Genomic DNA, 21,236 nt, shown 5'->3' on the forward strand with positions numbered 1-21,236 from the left:
TAAGTGTAATGCGGTGACTAATAAGTCAATGCTTGGGATAGCATGAAGAAGGAAATAATTGACCACAATGAGATGTCATTGTGTTCTATGTTATCAATATACAACAGTGAGAGAGGTTTCTAGCCCTATGAAAGAAAAGGATGCTAACCCTATTTTTAGAAAAACTGATAGAACTCAATGAAGATTTTCTATTCCTTTCCTAATAATGATTTTGGGTTGGAAACCGAAATAAGACAGGAGAGAAGTTTTGACATTTAAGAGGGAGAAATCTCCTTGTCGCATGAAAAAGACCTGCAAGGGGTCAAAGCCCTGCTAAATACCTAATGACTGCATTCAATGAACAATACAATGGAATCTATAGCTCTACTGTTAATGCTATTAACTATAATCAAGATACAATATGCTAATACTCCAGCATCTCATGAAATTAAAGGCTTAGCCTCAGTTGGCAAATGGCAATACCGAGTCTGATATGAATACACAACAACGAGAGGGTAAAGGTTTTATACCCTGTCAGATAGAAGCACAAACCATCAGATTGGAAGAAGAAGGGTGTGTTCCTATTCTAAACACAGTGGCCCTGTGGGAGGATTAGGGGAAGTGTCAAAAAGAGGATGCCGCCCAGACCATGCGCAAGCAAATGATAAAATTAAGTTCAAGCATGATCCTCTAGTAGAGTTCATTAAAAAGGATATTGTCTTTAAAGACATTGAGGTGGCTGCAAAAGCTCATAAATTTGAGAAAGAGGAGGGACAGGAACATAAGAAACAGACAAATGTTTTCTCAATCTTCCAAATTGATAGAGGCCAAAAGAAATGCCAAAAAATGAATTGTTTAAAAATGTCTAAGAAAAGGAAAAATTGTGGAATAAAAAGAAAGGTATGAGAATCCTCAGGTTTGTATCTCAGTTCGAAAAGGAGCATGAAAGGCTTCTGGAAATAGCTAAGTTCAAGAAAGTAAGAACTGACATTGATGAGGGGTCTATTAAAAAATCAATGTCAACGGAAATACAAAAAAATAAAATAAAACATTAGACTCAACCACAAAAATGTGGGCAAACATAACAACAACTGAGGATAAGTTAGAAGACATAAATTTGGATGACCAGGTCAAATCATTGACAAAAACTTCTAGTTTTTGTCACATTAATAAATCTTCACTAATGCCTGTAACTCAGAACCTCAGAGGATGAGTGCCCAGGAGATAATCCCATTACAAAACAGCAGTGTATTGGGATACTTAGAAAAAAGGAGGACTCACGATTGGTACTAAATAGACTACAACAAATAATGTTGCTGGTGGATATCTTCTTGGATGGGAGCCATGAATCTTCCTTAAATCGATCAAGGATTTTGACAATTTTGAGCTTGCTTCCAAAGTTCTCAATAGTTGCTCAGACAAAATAAAAGTATAAAGGCCAAACTTTCACTTGAGAATAGTTGCAGAAATGGCTATACGTTGTATGAATGATTTAAGATGTTCTGGCTACAATATTTATGAAAATACCTATTTCTTGGTCAAATCAGCCAGCTAGGCAATTTACCAACTTTGGTCAGAGAGCAGACTCATGAGAAACATGATTTTGAAGAAAACAAGTGAATTATTATAACAAAAACTGATTATGGAAGATTACTCTATTGGAATACCAATGATAGCACCTTACCGAAAATATATGGTTGGAATTTGATAGCAAAAGCTATAAACTCCAAAAGTAAGATCCCTAAAATATTACCGTGGAAAAAGCGATAATGTTTTGATTTGCTGTTTGTCTCAGAATATTGCTGGGTTAAGTAGGAACTGGCAGTCTTTTGTTACGAAGTTGAAAGGTAAGGACATTACTACTGTTCCGTTACAGGAAACCTGAGGGTGTAATGATGTTATGATGATTTAATTGCCTATAGTGTTAATGCTGTGAAAGGGTGATATTGTAGAACAACTGATGGTCTCCTAACATCAATTTCCATAAAGTGGGACATAAGGACTAGGAGGATTTGTAATGAATTTAAAGATTTCCCAACAGTTTTAATAACAAATGTTAATCAGAAGACCCCATATAAGCCCAATGGAGCTAGTGATCTTATAATTATAAACACATACCGTCCACCAAAAAAGCCTCAGGATCAGCAAGTCCAGCAAATGCTACTGCCTCTAGATAGGCTACGTATAAGATCTCCACAGTGTGTAGCCCTTTTATTTGGTGATTTTAAAGCAAAAGATTGTTTTCCTGATTTGCGTGATGAATTTCAAGCAGAAAAGGAAGCGAGTCTAAATATTCCAATTCAATCACTAATTATCAAAACTATCGATCCCAAAGAAAGGAAAATGGTGACTATCATAAATGTATTTAATCTGATAGTTATTAATGGATGATGTAAACAGATTCAACCTAGTAAGCCAACGTTTGACAATGGCAAAATGTCCTGTTTGACTGATTATGCAATAATATTTATGGAGGAGTTTTGCTTAGTTCATGACTTAGGGGAGCTGGCTGGGAGTGTTCTATAAACACTTGATTGGGTGACTATAGACAGAGAAGGAATTCAGCTCATACATGGTGTAAGAATAATTGAAGAATAATTTGGTCAGTGAAAATGAAGAATCAAATTAAACAAATAGTTCAGAATCGTTTTACCCTATATTGCAGGAAGCCAGTTAATAAAATAATGATGTAGTATGAAAATTTGATGAATGAAATCAATGAAATCAGCCAATTATTATTTAAGTTTAGGAATACTAACAAAAAGATAAGGGCCAAATCGCAGAATAAGGGAATCATATAAATCTGACCTTGAGGTAAAAAATCTGTTGATTAAGGCGCATAGGAGGGATTTTAGAAGGGAAATAAGAAAGGATGATTGGAATGAGAAGGCGCACATCTAGACAGACGTTATTACAGCCTTCCGTAGTGGATGAGCAAACATCTTTTGAGAAGTACTGAGTAAAACAATAGAGGAGATAAAAAAATCAGAGGCCTGTCCAGTGGATGAAGAACAGTGGGTTAAGTATAATATGGATCTGTTGAGGAAAATACCAATAAAATTAACAAAGAACAGAAAGCAAAAAGAACTGCAGCTCTATCTGATTAAATGCCAAGGGAATACAAATCAGAGTGGGAACAAGAATGATCTAATTCCCTCAATAAAGGAGGTTACAACTATTACAAATGTCTTAAAAACTCTCGTACCCAAAGGTCTAGATGGGATGTCAGAAGGTATATTAAAATTGGAACCTGACTCCTAACTCCTTAGATTGCCAATGGAGCTTATTAGGATATAAATCCAGATTCCTGGCAGGGAAGTAATCTCGTCCCATTTTTTTAAAAAGGGTCACGAGTAATGCCAAATAATTATAGAATGATAACGCTATTGGGTATACCAACTAAAATCTATGCGGAGCACGGGTTGAAAAAGAAGAGATCCTTCCAAAAGTGCAGTTGGGTTTCAGGAGGGACCACCTAGCTGTTGAATGCTGCTTCGCATTAGAACTGATAGTGGAAGATTATGTTTTAAAAAGAAATGAGTCCATGTATGTAGCGTATACCGACTTATCTACTGCCTTCGACACAATTAATAGATTAGAATTATGGAAAAAGCTTATGAATTGGAATAAACTCCCTGCCCTATTGAAGTTGTCCAGCTCCATGATGGTGCTTGGACTCAAGTGGATTTGGGGAACAATGGATCCCCAACAAGCAAAATGTATACTCCTAACAGCCTGCACCAAGGTAGTATATTCGCACCATTGCGCTTCTCTTGAAATATAGTGGATATTTTGGTGAATTTAAGTCCTGGCAGTACTTTTCCACCCAAATTTAGAGGGGAGATCCCATCTATATTATATGCTGATGACACTATCTTATTGGATCGTACTCCATTAGGCCTTTAAAAGCAGCTGTACCCTTTCGCCACTTAACTAATGACCTAAAAATCAATAACTCAAAAGTTAAGTAATGATATTCTCGAAAGCAAGGAAAAAGAAAAAACAGTTAAAATGGTGGATTAAATCAAAGAAATTAGAGGTTGAAACTGAATATAAATATCTGGGTTTACTTCTTAAAGATAACCTTAATTTTAAGTCTCCATGGCCTCCCAGGAGCAGAGGGCCAAGACTCCAGCTTAGTATGCAAAGAAGATAGGCCAGTTGAAGTTTTAAGAGAACCTTAGACTTTAAACATAGTAAGTTTATTACCTTATGGCTGTGAAATCATGGTGGAATAAGATATATTGCACCTGCAATCAGTAGTAATGGCTATTTAGAAAAACTGGCTTAACCTCCAAAAGGCTCAATCAATAGTGCACTTAGACCAACATTGAGTCATATGAATATAAAACAAAGATACTGGTAGAGAATCTTGAATTATGGAGTAAAATTATGGTCAACACCTAAGGAATCATTTAGCTATTTACTTAAATGTCACTTACAACTGAAGGACTCAACCCTCTGGACTAAGAATTTGGGAAATGTCCTGCAGGCTATGCATTTGTCCCCTGCTATTAATGTTAATGCACTGCAACTGCGAGTTAGAAAAATAAAAATAATAAATGTGCTAAAAGGTTATGCCATGAAATCTGATATTAATTATTGCAGGAAGAGACCACAGCTGGCGCATTTACTAGACATGGATTATAATGGTATATTACAGCAGTACCTAAAAGATATAAAAGCAAAAAATATAAGACAATGGATGCTGAAGATGAGAATCGGCCAAGTGCCGGCGTTTATAAAGTGGAAATGTAGTACTTTGATTTCCAATAAAGAATTCCAATCGAAGGTTCTTTGTCCGTGCTGCACACAGTGCTTCTTGAACTTGTGTCATCTATGAATATTTTTCAGTGTTTTCTCTATGAGAGAAAGTAAATGTTACTTCCTGTTTTTAGAGAGCTCCAGATACAACATATTCAAGATTTATTATCTATCACAAGCATGCAGCAATATCAGGCTTTGTTATAGGATTGATACATGTTTAGAAACAATAAACAATAGTATTGAACAGATCTAGTGAGCAATAATTTTAACATGAAGCTTACTGTGGCAGTGATGAGGCATATGATTATTTATACAGTTGCCTTTGAATTTTAATTTTGTTGGTGTTATAATAGGTCACTGTTTGATGTGATATACTGTATATTTGTAACTTCTTAAATGCTAAAAAGATTAATTAAGAGATTGTAAAGATAAAGTCAAATTGAGGTGATTATGGGAGTTAAATTGTACTGTGATGAGCATACTTATTGTCCTATGATAAAGAGAATTTCGAGGTGGTCCTTATGACTAGCGAATGGTGTTTTTTTCTTAAATAATGGGAGTGAATTTGAAATGTTTGTGCACCTTTTTGGCTCAAATCAAACAATGAATACATAAAATGAGTTGTCTATGATGACACTCGGAGCCCCAAAGGTAAAACATTTCCTTGTTATTCAGTTTTTCCACATTTACAATTTTATATTTTGATAACCCACCAAGTCTCTCTAATCATCTGCCCTACTTTCAACAGTTATGCTGTGGTCTAGGGGCTATGAGGGGCTATAGATGTGCTCCCTTCACCCTTCCAAATATAAAACAAAATGTAGTCTCCCTTCAAAACCCACACCATTCTCTGTGAAATCCTCATCCTCCATTCACTCAAATATAAAAAACAAAATAACTGGGCTCCTTGCAAGCGCAGTATGTTATTGCCTGTAAGCGTGGGTCAGCAGGGACATGTGTCTGTTGTCCCTAGAAGCATACCACCCATATTCTCCTGCAGGTCTGCAAGGACCCAAAAAAGGCACAAAAAGGATGCTCAGAACACCAGCCACCATTTCACTCAGGTCCTTGGTGACCCAGACAAAGTAAAAGAATAGGGGCATAACTGTCAACTCACTCGATTTTGATCGGTGTTGCCCTCTTTTTTCTACTAGAAGTGTGCGAAATGTGTATGATTTGCTTTCATGTAATTACACGAAATGCTAAAAGTGATATTATGCAGAATACAAACCTGGCCTTCATTTTGTGTGTGAGGACTTACTTGCACAAAAATAAAAAAACACAAAAACTACAAGTGCTGTGAAAAATAGCTGCTTGCATTATTGTTGTTCAAGTATACAAAGCATAAATCAAAGTTTGCAACATTTCGGCCGAGTACTTCCGTATAATAGAAATTTCATCCAGGCCTACATTTCACTTCAGTTCACCAGCCTTGCTAACAAATGTCTCTATAAACTTTAATTAGGCTCACTGAATTTTTCAAACCTATGACCACCCTCAAAAAAAGTGTTCAGTCTCCATTTATCCTAATGAGATCAACTTCTTAAAAGCCTAACTTCAATTTTGAATCAAGAGAGTGACAAGCATGCAAAGGGAAGATAGCATTTTTATTGGTAACATCAAACAGTGCGAAACAACTTTTGTTTCTCACTGTTGTTTACAAGATTGAAAACCTGAATTTGGCTCAATTGTTACATAAATAAGAATAGTTAAATAGAAATTCAAACCACACATGGCAAGTCTGAATCCAAATCGTGCTTGCAGGGAAATAAACTTGTGTCCATAAGAAGCCCCTATGAACATTCAGCTCCCTGAACTAGCCTGCTAGCTGTCTACCTGGCAACCAAGGTAGTTTATGGCAGGGTCAACAAAGGACAAGAAGGTTCTGAAAAGGGGGCATGGGGAATTGCTTAATGAGGATATGTATACAAAAAATGTTCAGTGTAGGATGTCAATAATATTGACCATTCCCTACAAATCAGTGGGTAAATGAAGAGCTGGCCTTGCTAATAGCATCCTTAACCTTAAATATTACCAACATGCGCAATAGTAGAATGCAATTGATCCTGTCTGTGTTTTTTTTAATCTATTATTTTTTGTTTTTTTGCCAGCACAATGTGGAAAAATCCCAATGTGTTCATGCCAGAACGATTGCTGGATTTTAAGGGAGAACTCGACAAAAGCAAGGTGGATAAAGTAATGATATTTGGCATGGGAACAAGAAAATGTCTTGGAGAAGATGTAGGCCGTAATGAGGTTTTTCTAATTCTAACAACAATGCTGCAGCAGCTGAGGATTGAAAAAGATCATGAAGAGACACTTGATATGACACCATCATGTGGTTTTGTCTTGAAACCTAAGCCTTACTTTCTAACCGCTTTGCAGCGCTTATAAACAGCCTCGTTTCACTTCACCTTGGTCTGCTTTAATGCATAATTGTTACTCTTAAGTCTGTTTTTTCAACTAAATGTGCAAACCTAAGATGATGTCTGTAGCGTGCTGCATCAAAATGGTTTTAGGTTATACTTGGGGTTGGATAGCCAACTGTGAAAACAGTGAAAAAGATATGAGTCAGAAATGGCCTGGCTTTTATTAACTAAGCTCTATCTAAGTGATTTGTTACCCTAAACCAGAGATCTCCACATTCTCACTTGTGTGAGCCATTTATGACTAATACAAAACATCCTGAGCTATTGCCTGATATGTGGACTAGATTGCAATATTTTACAGCAATATAATTATACCTTCCTGCTGTATAAACATTTTTGATAAGCATGATGCTAAAAAATGTTATGGCTCAATAATCTGTATAGTTTACTTATTAAAGATTGGAAATAAAAGGTGAACTTTGCTCAGAACGAAGGTCACTAACGATGACTGCTTTCACTAAAAACGTGTATATTTTCTAATTGATTGATAATGTGATTATATCTCTTGTTCTGATTGAATTCATTTGGAGAGCTCAATGAAAACCAAAGGCAATGCAGGCAGACAAAATTCCAAAACGTGAACAATCACAAAGGTCCGACCCACTCAAAGGCCCTCCAGTCAATGTCAGCTTTGTATACTTGTGTTTTTTTGTGTAGAGGATCTTAGGGACACTCATCGGAGGGTCAGGCCAACTACACCTCTATTCTGAATTAGATACCCAAAAAATAATTGTGTCGTTCAGGTTTTCCCAAAATTCTCAGGACGGTGTTTAGTGTGGAGTATGTTAGTTTGATAAAAATTCAGTCATACAGGAATGTAGTTCTTGCTCTGTATGTTTATTATTGTTCCAAGGTGACATTGTTGTTAACTTGTATAGCCAACATGAGTTTCGCCCTAGGGCTTTTTCAATGCTAGAGAAAGGAGAAACAAAAATATGGAGCCATGTTGTGCTACATAAAGATTTTTTGCACGTATTTCAAAAATATACTGGTGTGATATCCCGAGAAAACATCACCTCATAACATTGTGAATCAGGAAAAGTTATTCCGACGTGTAAGAGTGATGTCTAGAAAGAAGGTCCATATGAAAGAAGAGAAAAGAGGCTCCCTGTGCTAAGAAATAAGAAAAAGTATTGATAAAGGTTTGTAGTAAGGAAATAACTCTTTGTGCCCTACGATTATTATCGGTGTGCAGGTTTCATCAATAAACACTGGCGATAGTTAGACCTCTCCAAATAGTTTTTTTAACTGCATTCTTCACAACTAAATTCAATGATAAATATAGAAAGTATCTGCAATCGCAATTTGCTGAAATAAAGATGTCTGTAAAATAAAAATAATTGAGAATAAAAGAGTAGGGTCACAGTATTAGTAAAGAAACACAATAACTAGAGATTAAAGACAGACTCAAATATAGTTAGATTATTTCATATTTAAATGGTGCTCATTTGTCTAGGTGTATGCCAGAAGGCTGTGCTCACTATCAATGAAATCATGGTTGTACCTACTGGGGGCATGTATATCAGGGAATATGCATATGATACCGTTAGTAGTGTCCGCATTCAAGTATCTTGCATTAAAGGGGCCATGTAAGTGTGGGAAGTGCATGACTGTGAACAACACATCACAAAGGTATCTAGATCAAATAAGCTATAATACAGTACCTAAGATTCCTAAGTAGTGGGGAAGCACACAATTGGAGCGAAATGCCATGTCCAGGCATGCAAAGCTTCTTAGACTCAACAAGATACTTTAAAACATAAGTCAGTTATAGTGTGTCATTTGGTTGTTAGGTCCTACACACTAACAGTTCCATATTATATGCTCACATTTAAAGTTAACATCTTTTAAATAGTGACCCTTCGAATACATTTTGTTTGCGCACCAGCATATGATAGTGTACTCAGAAAATGATTGCTTACATATACATTTCTTCGTAGGTGCATTATCCTCTCCTAGGACATTTTGTACAAGGTCTCAGTACAACTGTGCAAACTGTCCATGTTGGTTAGCTCTGGGTGGGTAGCATAAACAATAACAGCTGAATCAGAGCTCAGGCACTGAACGCATGGGTCCAGTTCAATATATATTCTGGACCAAGCCTTTGTTTAGGCAGAGGAGCATTTCCATGGATTGTCATCATCACCCGTGCCTGATTTCTATCCCATCTGAATCCCATCAATATCCTGCGAAGGATTGCGGGCTGTTTCACACCAGAGGCTGGCTGTCAGATGATACACGCATGCAGATAAGTGGGGAGTAAGACCATTCAAGGTATTTAGGCAGACCTGCACAACCTAGGCTTATTAGGCTACGCAGTGCTACGTAGGAGTACAATTATATGTATTTTTAAAATCCAATGCACATGCACAATGGTTGGATTGTTTATTCTGTTCACTATTCTTGTAACACTGGTAACATTGTTTTGCTACATTCTATTAATCATTGCAGCACACACAGTTTACACAATAGTCCAGTTGCTTCAATAAATATCTGAAATGCAAATTTGTGTACTTCTTGTGTCTCCCTTTGGGCATGCTGGAGTTACTAACAAAAGGGTAAGATCTGTTTCCACGATTACCTTGGGGTAATTAGGGTTGTCATATTCTGAGGTTGCAGATACCATCTGGTGACCTGTCAGTTTAGGGGCCTAGATGGCACACTGTGAGCTAGCCAGGAATTAAGTCAACATATTCTGATGAGAGGGCTCAGTGTTCATGTTTTTGAAATTTATGTTGCCTAAACGTTTTACTGAGAAAGTAGGAACACTACAAGTGTGACCGCCTTAAAACCGATGTCCATATTTGTGAAAAGTAATAAGGTTATCTGATGTTAGTATCACATATTGTGGACTTGGTGTCCTGTTCTGAGCAAAATACATTCTTCCAAAGTGCATAAGGTTAAAAGCCTCATCAAAGTTCATTGGTAAATGGAAATGTCACTGTAATAAAAACATTAAAAACAAAATGTATGCATGTTCAGGGGTAATCGTTGATAAGAATCATATATTGTATTTTTAATGTTGTAATCTTTAGAAGTTACGCAACGATGAGCTACTCGTAAGTGGCCATTCAGGCTCCTGCCACAAAGGTGTTCTGTATTAGATAGATAACTTCCATTTTGAAGTTTCAATAGGCCACCTAATAGTTCATGGTACACAATTTTACCAACATCCTAAAGACATCCTCTTTCTTTTGCACAAATAAATGGGAACTTACAGATCAGAGTTGGAAAGGAACAGCCATCTTTTTTCAAATGGCTTCTTCCACCTCAATCACTGCTTGGGAAGAATGACTAGTTGTTGGAGCATTAGGAGTAGTCGCTGTGACTGGAGTGGAAACGTAAGTACTGGACAAGACCCACCAGTCAAAGAAACACCAATAGAATTCTCCAGCCAAAGCAAAAAGTCTCTTGATAGAGGACTCATCTTCATCAAAGATTATGCTCGTGAAGATAAATTTGGAAGGTGGCTTTATAAATATGTAACTGAAAAGTAGATTGTTGGGCTCTCTCCACTCTATGTATGTTTATACATGTATGTGTTATTTTTCTGCAAGGCCAACATAATAGAAAGTAGAAGGGAAATTGGGAAAACTGTGCAAAACAGGGAGACACAGAATTAGGGAGAAGAGCCCAACAAGGTAATGATCTAATATGGAAGTGTAAGCACTGTAAACTGAAAAACATACTAATGAAACAATAAGCTTGCCATGAAATGCAATATGCATTCTTAAAGTGCAACACACTAGATCACTGTTGTATGCATAATTACTGATAACTTCTGCTGCTCTGCTGGCCAAATTACCTACTTTAATCTCTGCAGTTCTTTCTAAACATAAAGGAACTGCTTCCTCTTCCCTCTATGTTTAAAAACCACTGCATATCACTCGGCACCCCTACATACTCTGCAGTGAATAAAACTTTTAATCTCTGCAAAGTATGTAAGGGTGCTAAGGGATATGCAGTTTCTAAACACATGCATCAACCATTTTTGCGAGCGCAAACGGTGTGATTCGCAAAAATCAGCCGTTTACGCCCGCAAAAAGGGCATTTGCGATGCATCAAGGTTCAAGGCACTCGCAATTTGAGAATTCACAATTAATTGTGATTTCGCAATTTGTGATTCCTTAAATGCAATGCAAGAACCACTTTATAATAGCGATTTCGCTACTAGGGGACGCACATTACCATCAAGTTGAACTTGATGGTAATTTGCAAAAACTTTTTCAAAGTTGTAGGTTACATACACACATGCCCTTGGGGCATGTGTGTGCAGAGCAATTTCAGGGGTGCAACAGGGTATCCTTTTGACACCCTTGAAATTGCATGCCCCATCGTCGAATGTCACTGAATCTAGCAGAACTTTAATGTAATTCTGCATGATTATGCAGTTTCAAACTCCACGAACTCTGCCCTCCCGTAGAAAGAACTATAAAGCAAAGTACAAAGGGTTAAAGGACAAGAGTTAAAACACAATACTTGTCTTGGTGAAAAAGTGCAAACATTCCCACCCAGGAGCACGCTTGTTAGAAATTGGGTTGTTGGTTGATTGGGGTGTGAGCCCTGCTAAAGCAACAGCCACAGTCCCTTGCAGGGTGAATCACAAATGGTCATTAATTAACCTGAGCTTAACCCTGCTTGGCACAAAAAGCATAAAGAACAAGGTTCCCTTCGGGTAGAAACAATGCGTATTGCGGTTAGCCGTAGTTACTTCAGCATAACATATGATACATTTCTGAAAGCCAGAACATTTCTTAAGCAAATGGGGGAAGGAACAAGAACACAGAAAAAGGGTTTTTCATTAATTTATGTATCAGAATTGATAGCATTCGTTATGCGAACCAAATTACATACAACAAAAATACATTGCAGAATGTTTGCACTTCAAAATTCATACAGTGATACACAATGGTGAGATAGTAGTGCTCAGTGGTGATATAGATACACAGTGCAGTGAGGTGGTAGTGGGGGGATGCGGTTTGTTTTGGAGGGCCAAATTCAAGAAGCAGGGACAAGTACGTTAAACAAATTATATCGTTGATAGCGACTATGTCCTGCAATCTGTGCCAAAATAGATCGTCGACGTTTCAACCCTATGGGCGCTTGGTGGAGTGTCACAAGCGGGTCTTCATCAGGACTGTGGAGGAGGAGAGGCCGCCTATGGGAAGGAGTATTATAATAATGAGTGTTCAAGTTCCCATTGTTCGAAAGTAATTAAATCAAGGAATTGTATTATAGACTCACCCTAGAATTTCAAGGGCGGTCAAGGCAATTGATTGAAGGGGTTGGTTTATTCTAGCAACATGTCTGTGAAAAATACGGTATTTGTAAGTGCTAACTCAGAAGTGAGTAAAACACAATAGCTTGGAATAATTCTAAAATATTACCAACTGTGATATGAATTGCACAGAAGATCTAAAGGAAAAGAAGATAAAGGGGAAAATTAATCCCTAAGAAACCGAAAGTTGATTTGAGAGTGGTATAATCAGGGGACAATGGTAAAACTCACCAAAAAATGATTGTATTCTGGTAAAATGGAGTCCTCACGAAACACTGCTTTCTGGTTGCAGAGCAAGTGAGAAATGAGCTCTTAAGTACTCTAGGCCAAAGCTCCAGCTGGGAGCTTGATGATGATTGACAGGTGTGTTCAAGGACAGCATCACAAGGCCTCACTGCCGAGTCAAAGGGCTACAGCTGAACTGTAGCTAAAACAATCAATCAATGAGCTAATCACAGTGTAGCGCTGGAAGGGATTCGGTGGGGAGAACGTCCTCACTGATCGTGCTGGGGACTTAAGGCTTTTTACGGAATCCGAAATATACCAAACATGGCTGTAATACATACTTACGTGACTTTACATTATTTGAACATCTAATGCACCGCCAACATTGAGTGAGCCCGGCATTTGCTGCGCTAAAAGAATAAGAACTTTCGAAATAGAATCAGCATTGGGATAATGTTTGGAGTGCATGATGGAACTTGTATGCCCATAGACAGTCACGTGGTCAAAACCTTGAAATGCGCGCATTAACGCACTTAGTGGTTGACTTCCTTCCGTGAACAAGGCTTACTTGCCGAAACATGTCGGAGAAGGGGAAGCTGTAAGAATGCCGCATGATTCCAAATAAAAGTCCGAGTCCATAGTATTTGGCATCTTTGCTTGTTTCATGTGCGAGATGGATTGACGGGCCTCTCCGTGCCCACCTCAAGAGGCCGCCCTGAAGGGTCGGGGGCTCCACTTCGGAGACTTTTGCTGTGGATGTTTATGATGGAGCATGACCCACTCGCAACACTGTAAACCTAAGAAGGTAACGCTAATGAGCTAATCACAGTGTAGCGCTGGAAGGGATTTGGTGGGGAGAACGTCCTCACTGATCGTGCTGGGGACTTAAGGCTTTTTACGGAATCCGAAAAATACCAAACATGGCTGTAATACATACTTACGTGACTTTACATTATTTGAACATCTAATGCACCGCCAACATGGAGTGAGCCCGGCATTTGCTGCGCTAAAAGAATAAGAACTTTCGAAATAGAATCAGCATTGGGATAATGTTTGGAGTGCATGATGGAACTTGTATGCCCATAGACAGTCACGTGGTCAAAATCTTTAAATGCGCGCATTGACGCACTTAGTGGTTGACTTCCTTCCGTGAACAAGGCTTACTTGCCGAAACATGTCAGAGAAGGGGAAGCTGTAAGAATGCCGCATGATTCGAAATAAAAGTCTGAGTCCTTAGTATTGGGCCTCTTTGCTTTTTTCATGTGCGAGATGGTTTGACGGGCCTCTCCGTGCCCGCCTCAAGAGGCCGCCCTGAAGGGTCGGAAGCTCCACTTCGGAAACTTTTGCTGTGGATGTTTATGATGGAGCATGACCCACTCGCAACACTGTAAACCTACGAAGGTAACGCTAATGAGCTAATCACAGTGTAGCGCTGGAAGGGATTCGGTGGGGAGAACGTCCTCACTGATCGTGCTGGGGACTTAAGGCTTTTTACGGAATCCGAAAAATACCAAACATGGCTGTAATACATACTTACGTGACTTTACATCATTTGAACATCTAATGCACCACCAACAAGGAGTGAGCCCAGCATTTGCTGCGCTAAAAGAATAAGAACTTTCGAAATAGAATCAGCATTGGGATAATGTTTGGAGTGCATGATGGAACTTGTATGCCCATAGACAGTCACGTGGTCAAAACCTTGAAATGCGCGCATTGACGCACTTAGTGGTTGACTTCCTTCCGTGAACAAGGCTTACTTGCCGAAACATGTCGGCGAAGGGGAAGCTGTAAGAATGCCGCATGATTCCAAATAAAAGTCCGAGTCCTTAGTATTGTGCCTCTTTGCTTGTTTCATGTGCGAGATGGTTTGACGAACCTCTCCGTGCCCGCCTCAAGAGGTCGCCCTGAAGGGTCGGGGGCTCCTCTTCGGAGACTTTTGCTGTGGATGTTTATGATGGAGCATGACCCACTCGCAACACTGTAAACCTACGAAGGTAACGCTAAACAGCTAATCACAGTGTAGCGCTGGAAGGGATTCGGTGGGGAGAACGTCCTCACTGATCGTGCTGGGGACTTAAGGCTTTTTCCGGAATCCGAAAAATACCAAACATGCGTGTAATACATACTTACGTGACTTTACATTATTTGAACATCTAATGCACCGCCAACATGGAGTGAGCCCGGCATTTGCTGCGCTAAAAGAATAAGAACTTTCGAAATAGAATCAGCATTGGGATAATGTTTGGAGTGCATGATGGAACTTGTATGCCCATAGACAGTCACGTGGTCAAAACCTTGAAATGCGCGCATTGACGCACTTAGTGGTTGACTTCCTTCCGTGCACAAGGCTTACTTGCCGAAACATGTCGGAGAAGGGGAAGCTGTAAGAATGCCGCATGATTCCAAATAAAAGTCCGAGTCCTTAGTATTGGCCTGGGCCTCTTTGCTTGTTTCATGTGCGAGATGGTTTGACTGGCCTCTCCGTGCCCGCCTCAAGAGGCCGCCCTGAAGGGTCGGGGGCTCCACTCCGGAGACTTTTGCTGTGGATATATATATATATATATATATATATATATATATATTCACTGAAAAAACCATAGGTTTCACACATGTTATAGTTAGCGGAAATTTTACTGATAAAAAACCAGTGAAATTGCCCCGTTATAGTTAGTGCTGGCAACTATAATATTTTTTTTTCATAAAGACACATATGTCATCAGCAGAAGATTGCGGTCGCGTGAGTTATAGTTGCCAGCACTAACTATAACGGGGCAATTTCACTGGTTTTTTATCAGTAAAATTTCCGCTAACTATAACATGTGTGAAACCTATGGTTTTTTCAGTGAATTTGCAAGGTTTTTTAAATGCTAATTCCTAACTATAACGTGTGTGAAACCTATGGTTTTTTCAGTGAATTTGTACGGTTTTTTAAATGCTAAGTTACTTTACGCCATTCGAGGCGTGCGCGCCCACTTAACGCAGTTCGTTCCGTGCACGGTTTTTATCAACTTTAATAAGCCCTGTACATTTGGTGGCCTTCGGCCACCAAAAGCACAGGGGGTGGGGTCAATGTGGATAGTGTTTTTTTTATTTCGATTTTATAATTTCATGTTGCCAAAATTTAGTTTTTTTTACCTATTAATAAGCCCTGTACATTTGGTGGCCTACGGCCACCAAAAGCACAGGGGGTGGGGTAAGTGTGGATAGTGTTTTTTTTTTTTTTTTTTTTTACCGTACGCTTGTGGTAAGCGTACGGTAAGCGTACTCGGCGAAATTGCCGGAAAAAAAAATAAAACCGTTTTTGCTCTTGGGGGATGTTTGGGGACTCCCTCAACATGACTATGTGGGAGGGAGTTGTCAAAACAGCCCCGTAACATGTTTTTGGCCATCTTGTTTGATAAACAACACTCAGTGCGAGAGACAAAATGGCGGCCGCCGCTTCCTGGTTTCGGCCGATTCGAATGTTTACTAAGATCTAAGAGCCAATCAGAATCGCGCTCGCGCACGCCACCGTACGCTTACGGTAAGCGTACGGTAAGCGTACCGTAAGCGGGCTCAGATATATATATTGATTTAAAGGCTATTTTCTCAGAATCTACTGAACAGATTTACACCAAACCTACAAAAGGCACTTCCTTGACCTAGGGACTACCTCTCTGCCAAATTTCTAGTAATTCTATTCAGCCGTTCGGGCTGTAGCTCGTTCTAAAGGTCATATGGAAAAATGCATGGGAAAAACGCGTTTTGGGACCCCCCTTTTATCTCAGCCCCCGCTTGACGAATCCCCCCGAGACTTTCAGGGTAGGAGCGGAGCGTAGCGCCCCACCTATTTTGAGAAATTCGCGAGGATTCATCGACCGGCGCCAAAGTTATTCAAAATAGAATGTTGAGGTTTTCCTATGGAAAAGGGGTCCTAACTATAACTACCTACTGGCGACCGCCAGTAGGTAATATACACATATATATATTGCATCAATCATAAATATGTGCGCTCTCAGAAATCACCGACTCCGTGCAGTAGAAAATCGCTGTTTATTCACAACGCGTTTCGCTCACGAACGAGCTTGGTCACGTGAATATTAACAACAAATGGCAACTGAGCTTATTTGACAAACGTATCTTTCACAGGCACGGTAATGAACATAAAAAGGTGGACTGGTAAAATCCATGCATTGTGGCAGACATCTTTCAACACGGTGTAGATAACGTGTGTATTACGCAAATACTCCCAATGCAACGTGTGCTAGTGTAAATAAAAACAAATATGAGACACTGTCGAAACGACTATCTTCACGTTAGCCAAAAAAGTGTATGTTTAAATAAAAACATAAATGTGTCTCATTAGGTATGTATCTATTGACCCGACCAAAATGGTCATGTGATGATCCTTATGGATCACAGGTCAGGTGTCCTAAATTTCCATAAAAAAACAGATACAAAACATAAATCTGTGCTACAGATTGTCATTTTTAGGGATTCAGAGCGAATAAATGCAAATGCACCAAAATAACACTCCAATCTGACAAAGCAACTCAATAGTTGCTGTATGCTAACATGCCAAAAAACAGGAAAGGGAGAGAAAAAGGGCAAGTGCCCCAAACATCAAATCAACAAATTCAAAGCATTATTGCATCTTATTCAAATGGTATTCAAAATCAATTCTCAAACCCATATTCCTGATACAGTCCATCTTAGTAATGTTGTCTTCAACATAATTGGTATAATGAGAAAGAAATCATAGCCCATTGTGGCAAGTGCCAGATGTCAAATTATTCATCCTCGTGCAGCCTGTTTCTTATATACTGAAGTCATGAAAAAGTTCAGCCATCCAAAAAATGGAAAAGGTGAATGACATACGTGTTCTTATTTATGAGCAAAGAAAGGTAGACGGCCTGTGCTGGTAACTACTGGTGAAAAGGCCCTTTCCTTGACTCCTGTGCACAAATTAAACAAAACAACCAAGAAAAACGGGTTAAAACAAGGGTAATCACTAGAATCCTGAACATACCATTATTTGCATTGTATATTTAAAGATCATAACTCCCAATTTGAGGAAGGGGAAGTAACCCACTCTCTGCTGTATAAACAGATAAGAACTACATAAAGGAAAGACACACATAGCTCCTCTGCATAACATCACAGCGTTTTGTAAGAGAAGAACGAGAAAATCAGAAACAGTAAGGAACAACAACCTGACTCTAATGGTGTAACAAATAAGTACTGTCTACATAACATTGTGATCATTCTTTAAGATGTATTGACAATTCTTCATCTCGATTCAATCCTGTTGGGTTCTTTGTTTGGAAGTCTATAATGTATTTAGACTCCCTCTGTCTTAACATGAGTAACCTGTTACCCCCCCTAGGATGCTTCTCAATTTGTTCTAGAATGAAGAAACTCATGTCATTGGTGTTTGAAGAATGCCTTTCTTTAAAATGACGTGCCACAGGATATTTGGGGTCCAAATTCTTAATAGCCCTGCCATGTTCTAAAATGCGCTTCTCTGCCATGCATGTGGAGCTACCGATGTACCAGAGATAACACGTGCACTCAATGGCATACACCACAAACGTGGAACTGCATGTAAGAAATTGGGTGAGTTCCTTACTGATGCCATTATACTCAACCTGTTTGCGAAATCTGCTGTGGTTACATGCTTTGCAATGGCCGCAGGGGAAAAACCCCCTCAGGCCATGCAAGTCCTTCCCTCCTGGAACCCTTGATGGCCATGGGGACTGCCACCCCCCAGGGCCGGCTCCTGCAGTATCCCGGGGTGCCCTCCCCCGGTACACTGCAGTTTGTTATGGCAGGGCAGGAGCCTTGCGGCTCCCCACCCTGCCTTAGCAAAGTCTGCTTTGGTTTTTGGAAGAGAGAGCAGAGAAACCTGCACTCTCTTCCAAAAACCAAAGCTGATTGCTTTTCCACATGGGGAAAAGCAATGTCGGCTCCCGCAGGAGGCGGTGAGCCGGCGGGACCGTGGGGGGATTGGGGACCCCTCTACGGTCTCCACGGAGTGGGCCAGCCCCGGGGGATGGGGTCCCCGGGATTAGAAGTGGCCCGGGAGGGGGGCAATGCAGTCCCCCTCCAAATACACTTTTTTTTAAAAACTGGCCATGCCCTGGGGGATGGGGTCCCCGGGGCTGATTATGGCCTCGGGAGGGGGGCCACGTGGCCCCTTTCCATTTAAAAAAAGAAAAAATAGGGTTCAGGCCCTGGGGGATGGGATCCCAGGGCCAATAGAATAGGAAAAGAAGGAGCACCACACAGACCCCATTCTTAAAAAATAAAATAAAAAATACCGCATCGCGCCGGAGGCCCCGCCCCCTCCCTGCAGCACTCTGCAAGTACGCCCCCTGGCGCGTTTGCAGATGGGGAACTAATTCCCCTTGAATATTGGGGGTTCCTGGGGGCCAACTAGCCCACGAGGTACCTCCAGTATGCACCAGGGAGCTGCGTTGCAGAGAGGTTTTCAGAGGCCACGCCCCTTTTTACACCTCTCTGCAACGCAGCTCTGTGGCGCTTAATGGAGGTACCTGGTGGGCTAGTTGCACCCCAGGGACCCTGAGGATTCAAGGGGTGTTAATCTCCCAACTTAAAACGCACCACTTCCGGACCCTCGCTAAAATGTATTCTCCACACAGCTGTGACGCAGCGGCCATACCATCTGACTTTGCAGCACAGAGCTCTCGCTTTGATCACCACCTCTACTCCCCCATAGGGGTGAGTAGTTTGCACTTTACAAATACCATATTGATTTACCTTTGCACTCCCTGTACAACACCACCTAAGCACCATATACAAGTTGGACAAGTGTGGCACAGCGCCCAGAGCACATGACTTCACAGCATAGCAAACACAGGCTCACGGTTTCATACCCAAGTCCAGCAGCGGCTCAATTTAGCAGCATGACACTCTAGGCAATACCTCACTTAATTTCCGTACCCAGCACTTTCAGACCAGTAGGGGTCAGTAGTTCACCGGCTTTACCCCGAGTCCGTCAGCAGCTCAGCTTATGGCCCCAGCGCCATCAGACCTGTAGGAGTGAGTAGTTTGCACTTTACAAATACCGAATTGATTTGATACGCGCAAATTTACCTTTGCACTCCCTGTATACCACCCCCTAAGCATCATACACAAGTTACAATGTTCGAAACAAAAGTTCCTCCGAGTAGGTATAACTACATACTGACACTACTTGGACAGATGTGGCACAGCGGCCAGAGCACATGACTTCACAGCATATGACACACTGTTTGGACTCACGCTATCATCCCCGAGTTTGGCAGCAGCTCAGCCTAGCACCATGAGCCTGTACACAATACCTCACATATTTTCCATACTCCAGCACTTTCAGACCAGTACGGGTCAGTAGTTCATCCTAGTAAGTATAAACACATGCTGACACTACTTCCACAAGTGTAGTGCAGCAGCCACGGCTCATGACTTCACAGCATTAGACACACAATTTGGGCTCACGCTTTCATCCCCACTCCCGCACCAGCTCACATTAGCAGCATCAGACTCTAGGCAATACCTCACTTAATTTCCGTATCCCACCACTTTCACACCACTAGGCGTGAATACTTCGCTTCACACTCCATCTATAGCACACCCTAAACACCCCACAGAGGTTACAGTGCTCCTACCCTCCTCTTTCCCAATTTTTTTGCCCTTTTTTCCCCTTACTCCCTTTGACGAAATCACAAAATGGCGGCCAACACTTCCTAGTTGCAACCGCTCGCAGCGCTCACAACCAATAAGCAGCAAGCTTGTGCTCGTAACGCCTCAGCCAATCAGATGGCAGAATTCTCAAATATCGACATCTGTAAATTTCGATATTTCTCAAAAACTACTGAACGGATTTCCACCAAATAAACAAAAGCGTGCTTACTAGACCAAGACCCTTCTCCCAGCCAAATTTGGGGTAATTCCGTACACCCGTTCGACCTGTGGTTTGTCTAAAGTTTCCTATGGTAATTAACATGGAGAAAACACGTTTTGGGACCCCCCTTTTTTCTCGGCCCCCCCTTTATGAATCACCCCCAAACTTCCCACATAGGAGCTGATATGAACAAAGAATTAGTTTGGAAGATTTCATGATGATTCATCAAACAACGTTGAAGTTATAAGCAAAACAAAAAATGCTCTTCCTATGGAAACTTGGTCCTAATTATAACTACCTACTGGCGGTCGCAAGTAGGTAGTTATAATTAGGACCAAGTTTCCATAGGAAGCGAATTTTTTGTTTTGCATATATATATATATATATATATATATATATATATATATATATATATATATCCCAAAACAACAGTTGCCTGGTGAGAGAGGGCCACGCACAGGTATGTAAATTTCACCTCTTTATTTGATGAAGGAAAGCAAATTCAAAACAGCAGATGTGCCACGCACGAGTAAATGTCCTTCCCAACGCGTTTCATGCAACCAGCATTTCATCAGGGGCTCCGGACATCAGTGCGCAGTGAAAGCGCGGCAGTTTTAGATGTTGGCAATTAAAGGTTTTCACCCCGCCCAGATGGGCGTGGCCACCCGTGTGG

General features: G+C 40.4%; 1 protein-coding gene across 3 annotated transcripts in view; it reads left to right on the plus strand.

Moving 5' to 3' along the window:
• The window catches only part of LOC146866025 (cytochrome P450 1A4-like), a 143,001-nt gene extending 133,321 nt beyond the window's left edge, over positions 1 to 9,680 (plus strand). For all 3 annotated transcript variants that reach the window (XM_085633040.1, XM_085633041.1, XM_085633038.1), the window contains one exon: positions 6,858 to 9,680. In XM_085633040.1, the coding sequence (XP_085489166.1) occupies positions 6,858 to 7,140 (283 nt within the window). In that variant the 3' untranslated portion in view covers positions 7,141 to 9,680. The remainder of the gene's footprint in view (positions 1 to 6,857) is intronic.
• Positions 9,681 to 21,236: the final 11,556 nt, after the last annotated feature.

This window comes from Triturus cristatus, chromosome 2_1, assembly GCF_964204655.1.
Source record: "Triturus cristatus chromosome 2_1, aTriCri1.1, whole genome shotgun sequence".
In the NCBI taxonomy this organism is placed as follows: domain Eukaryota; kingdom Metazoa; phylum Chordata; class Amphibia; order Caudata; family Salamandridae; genus Triturus; species Triturus cristatus.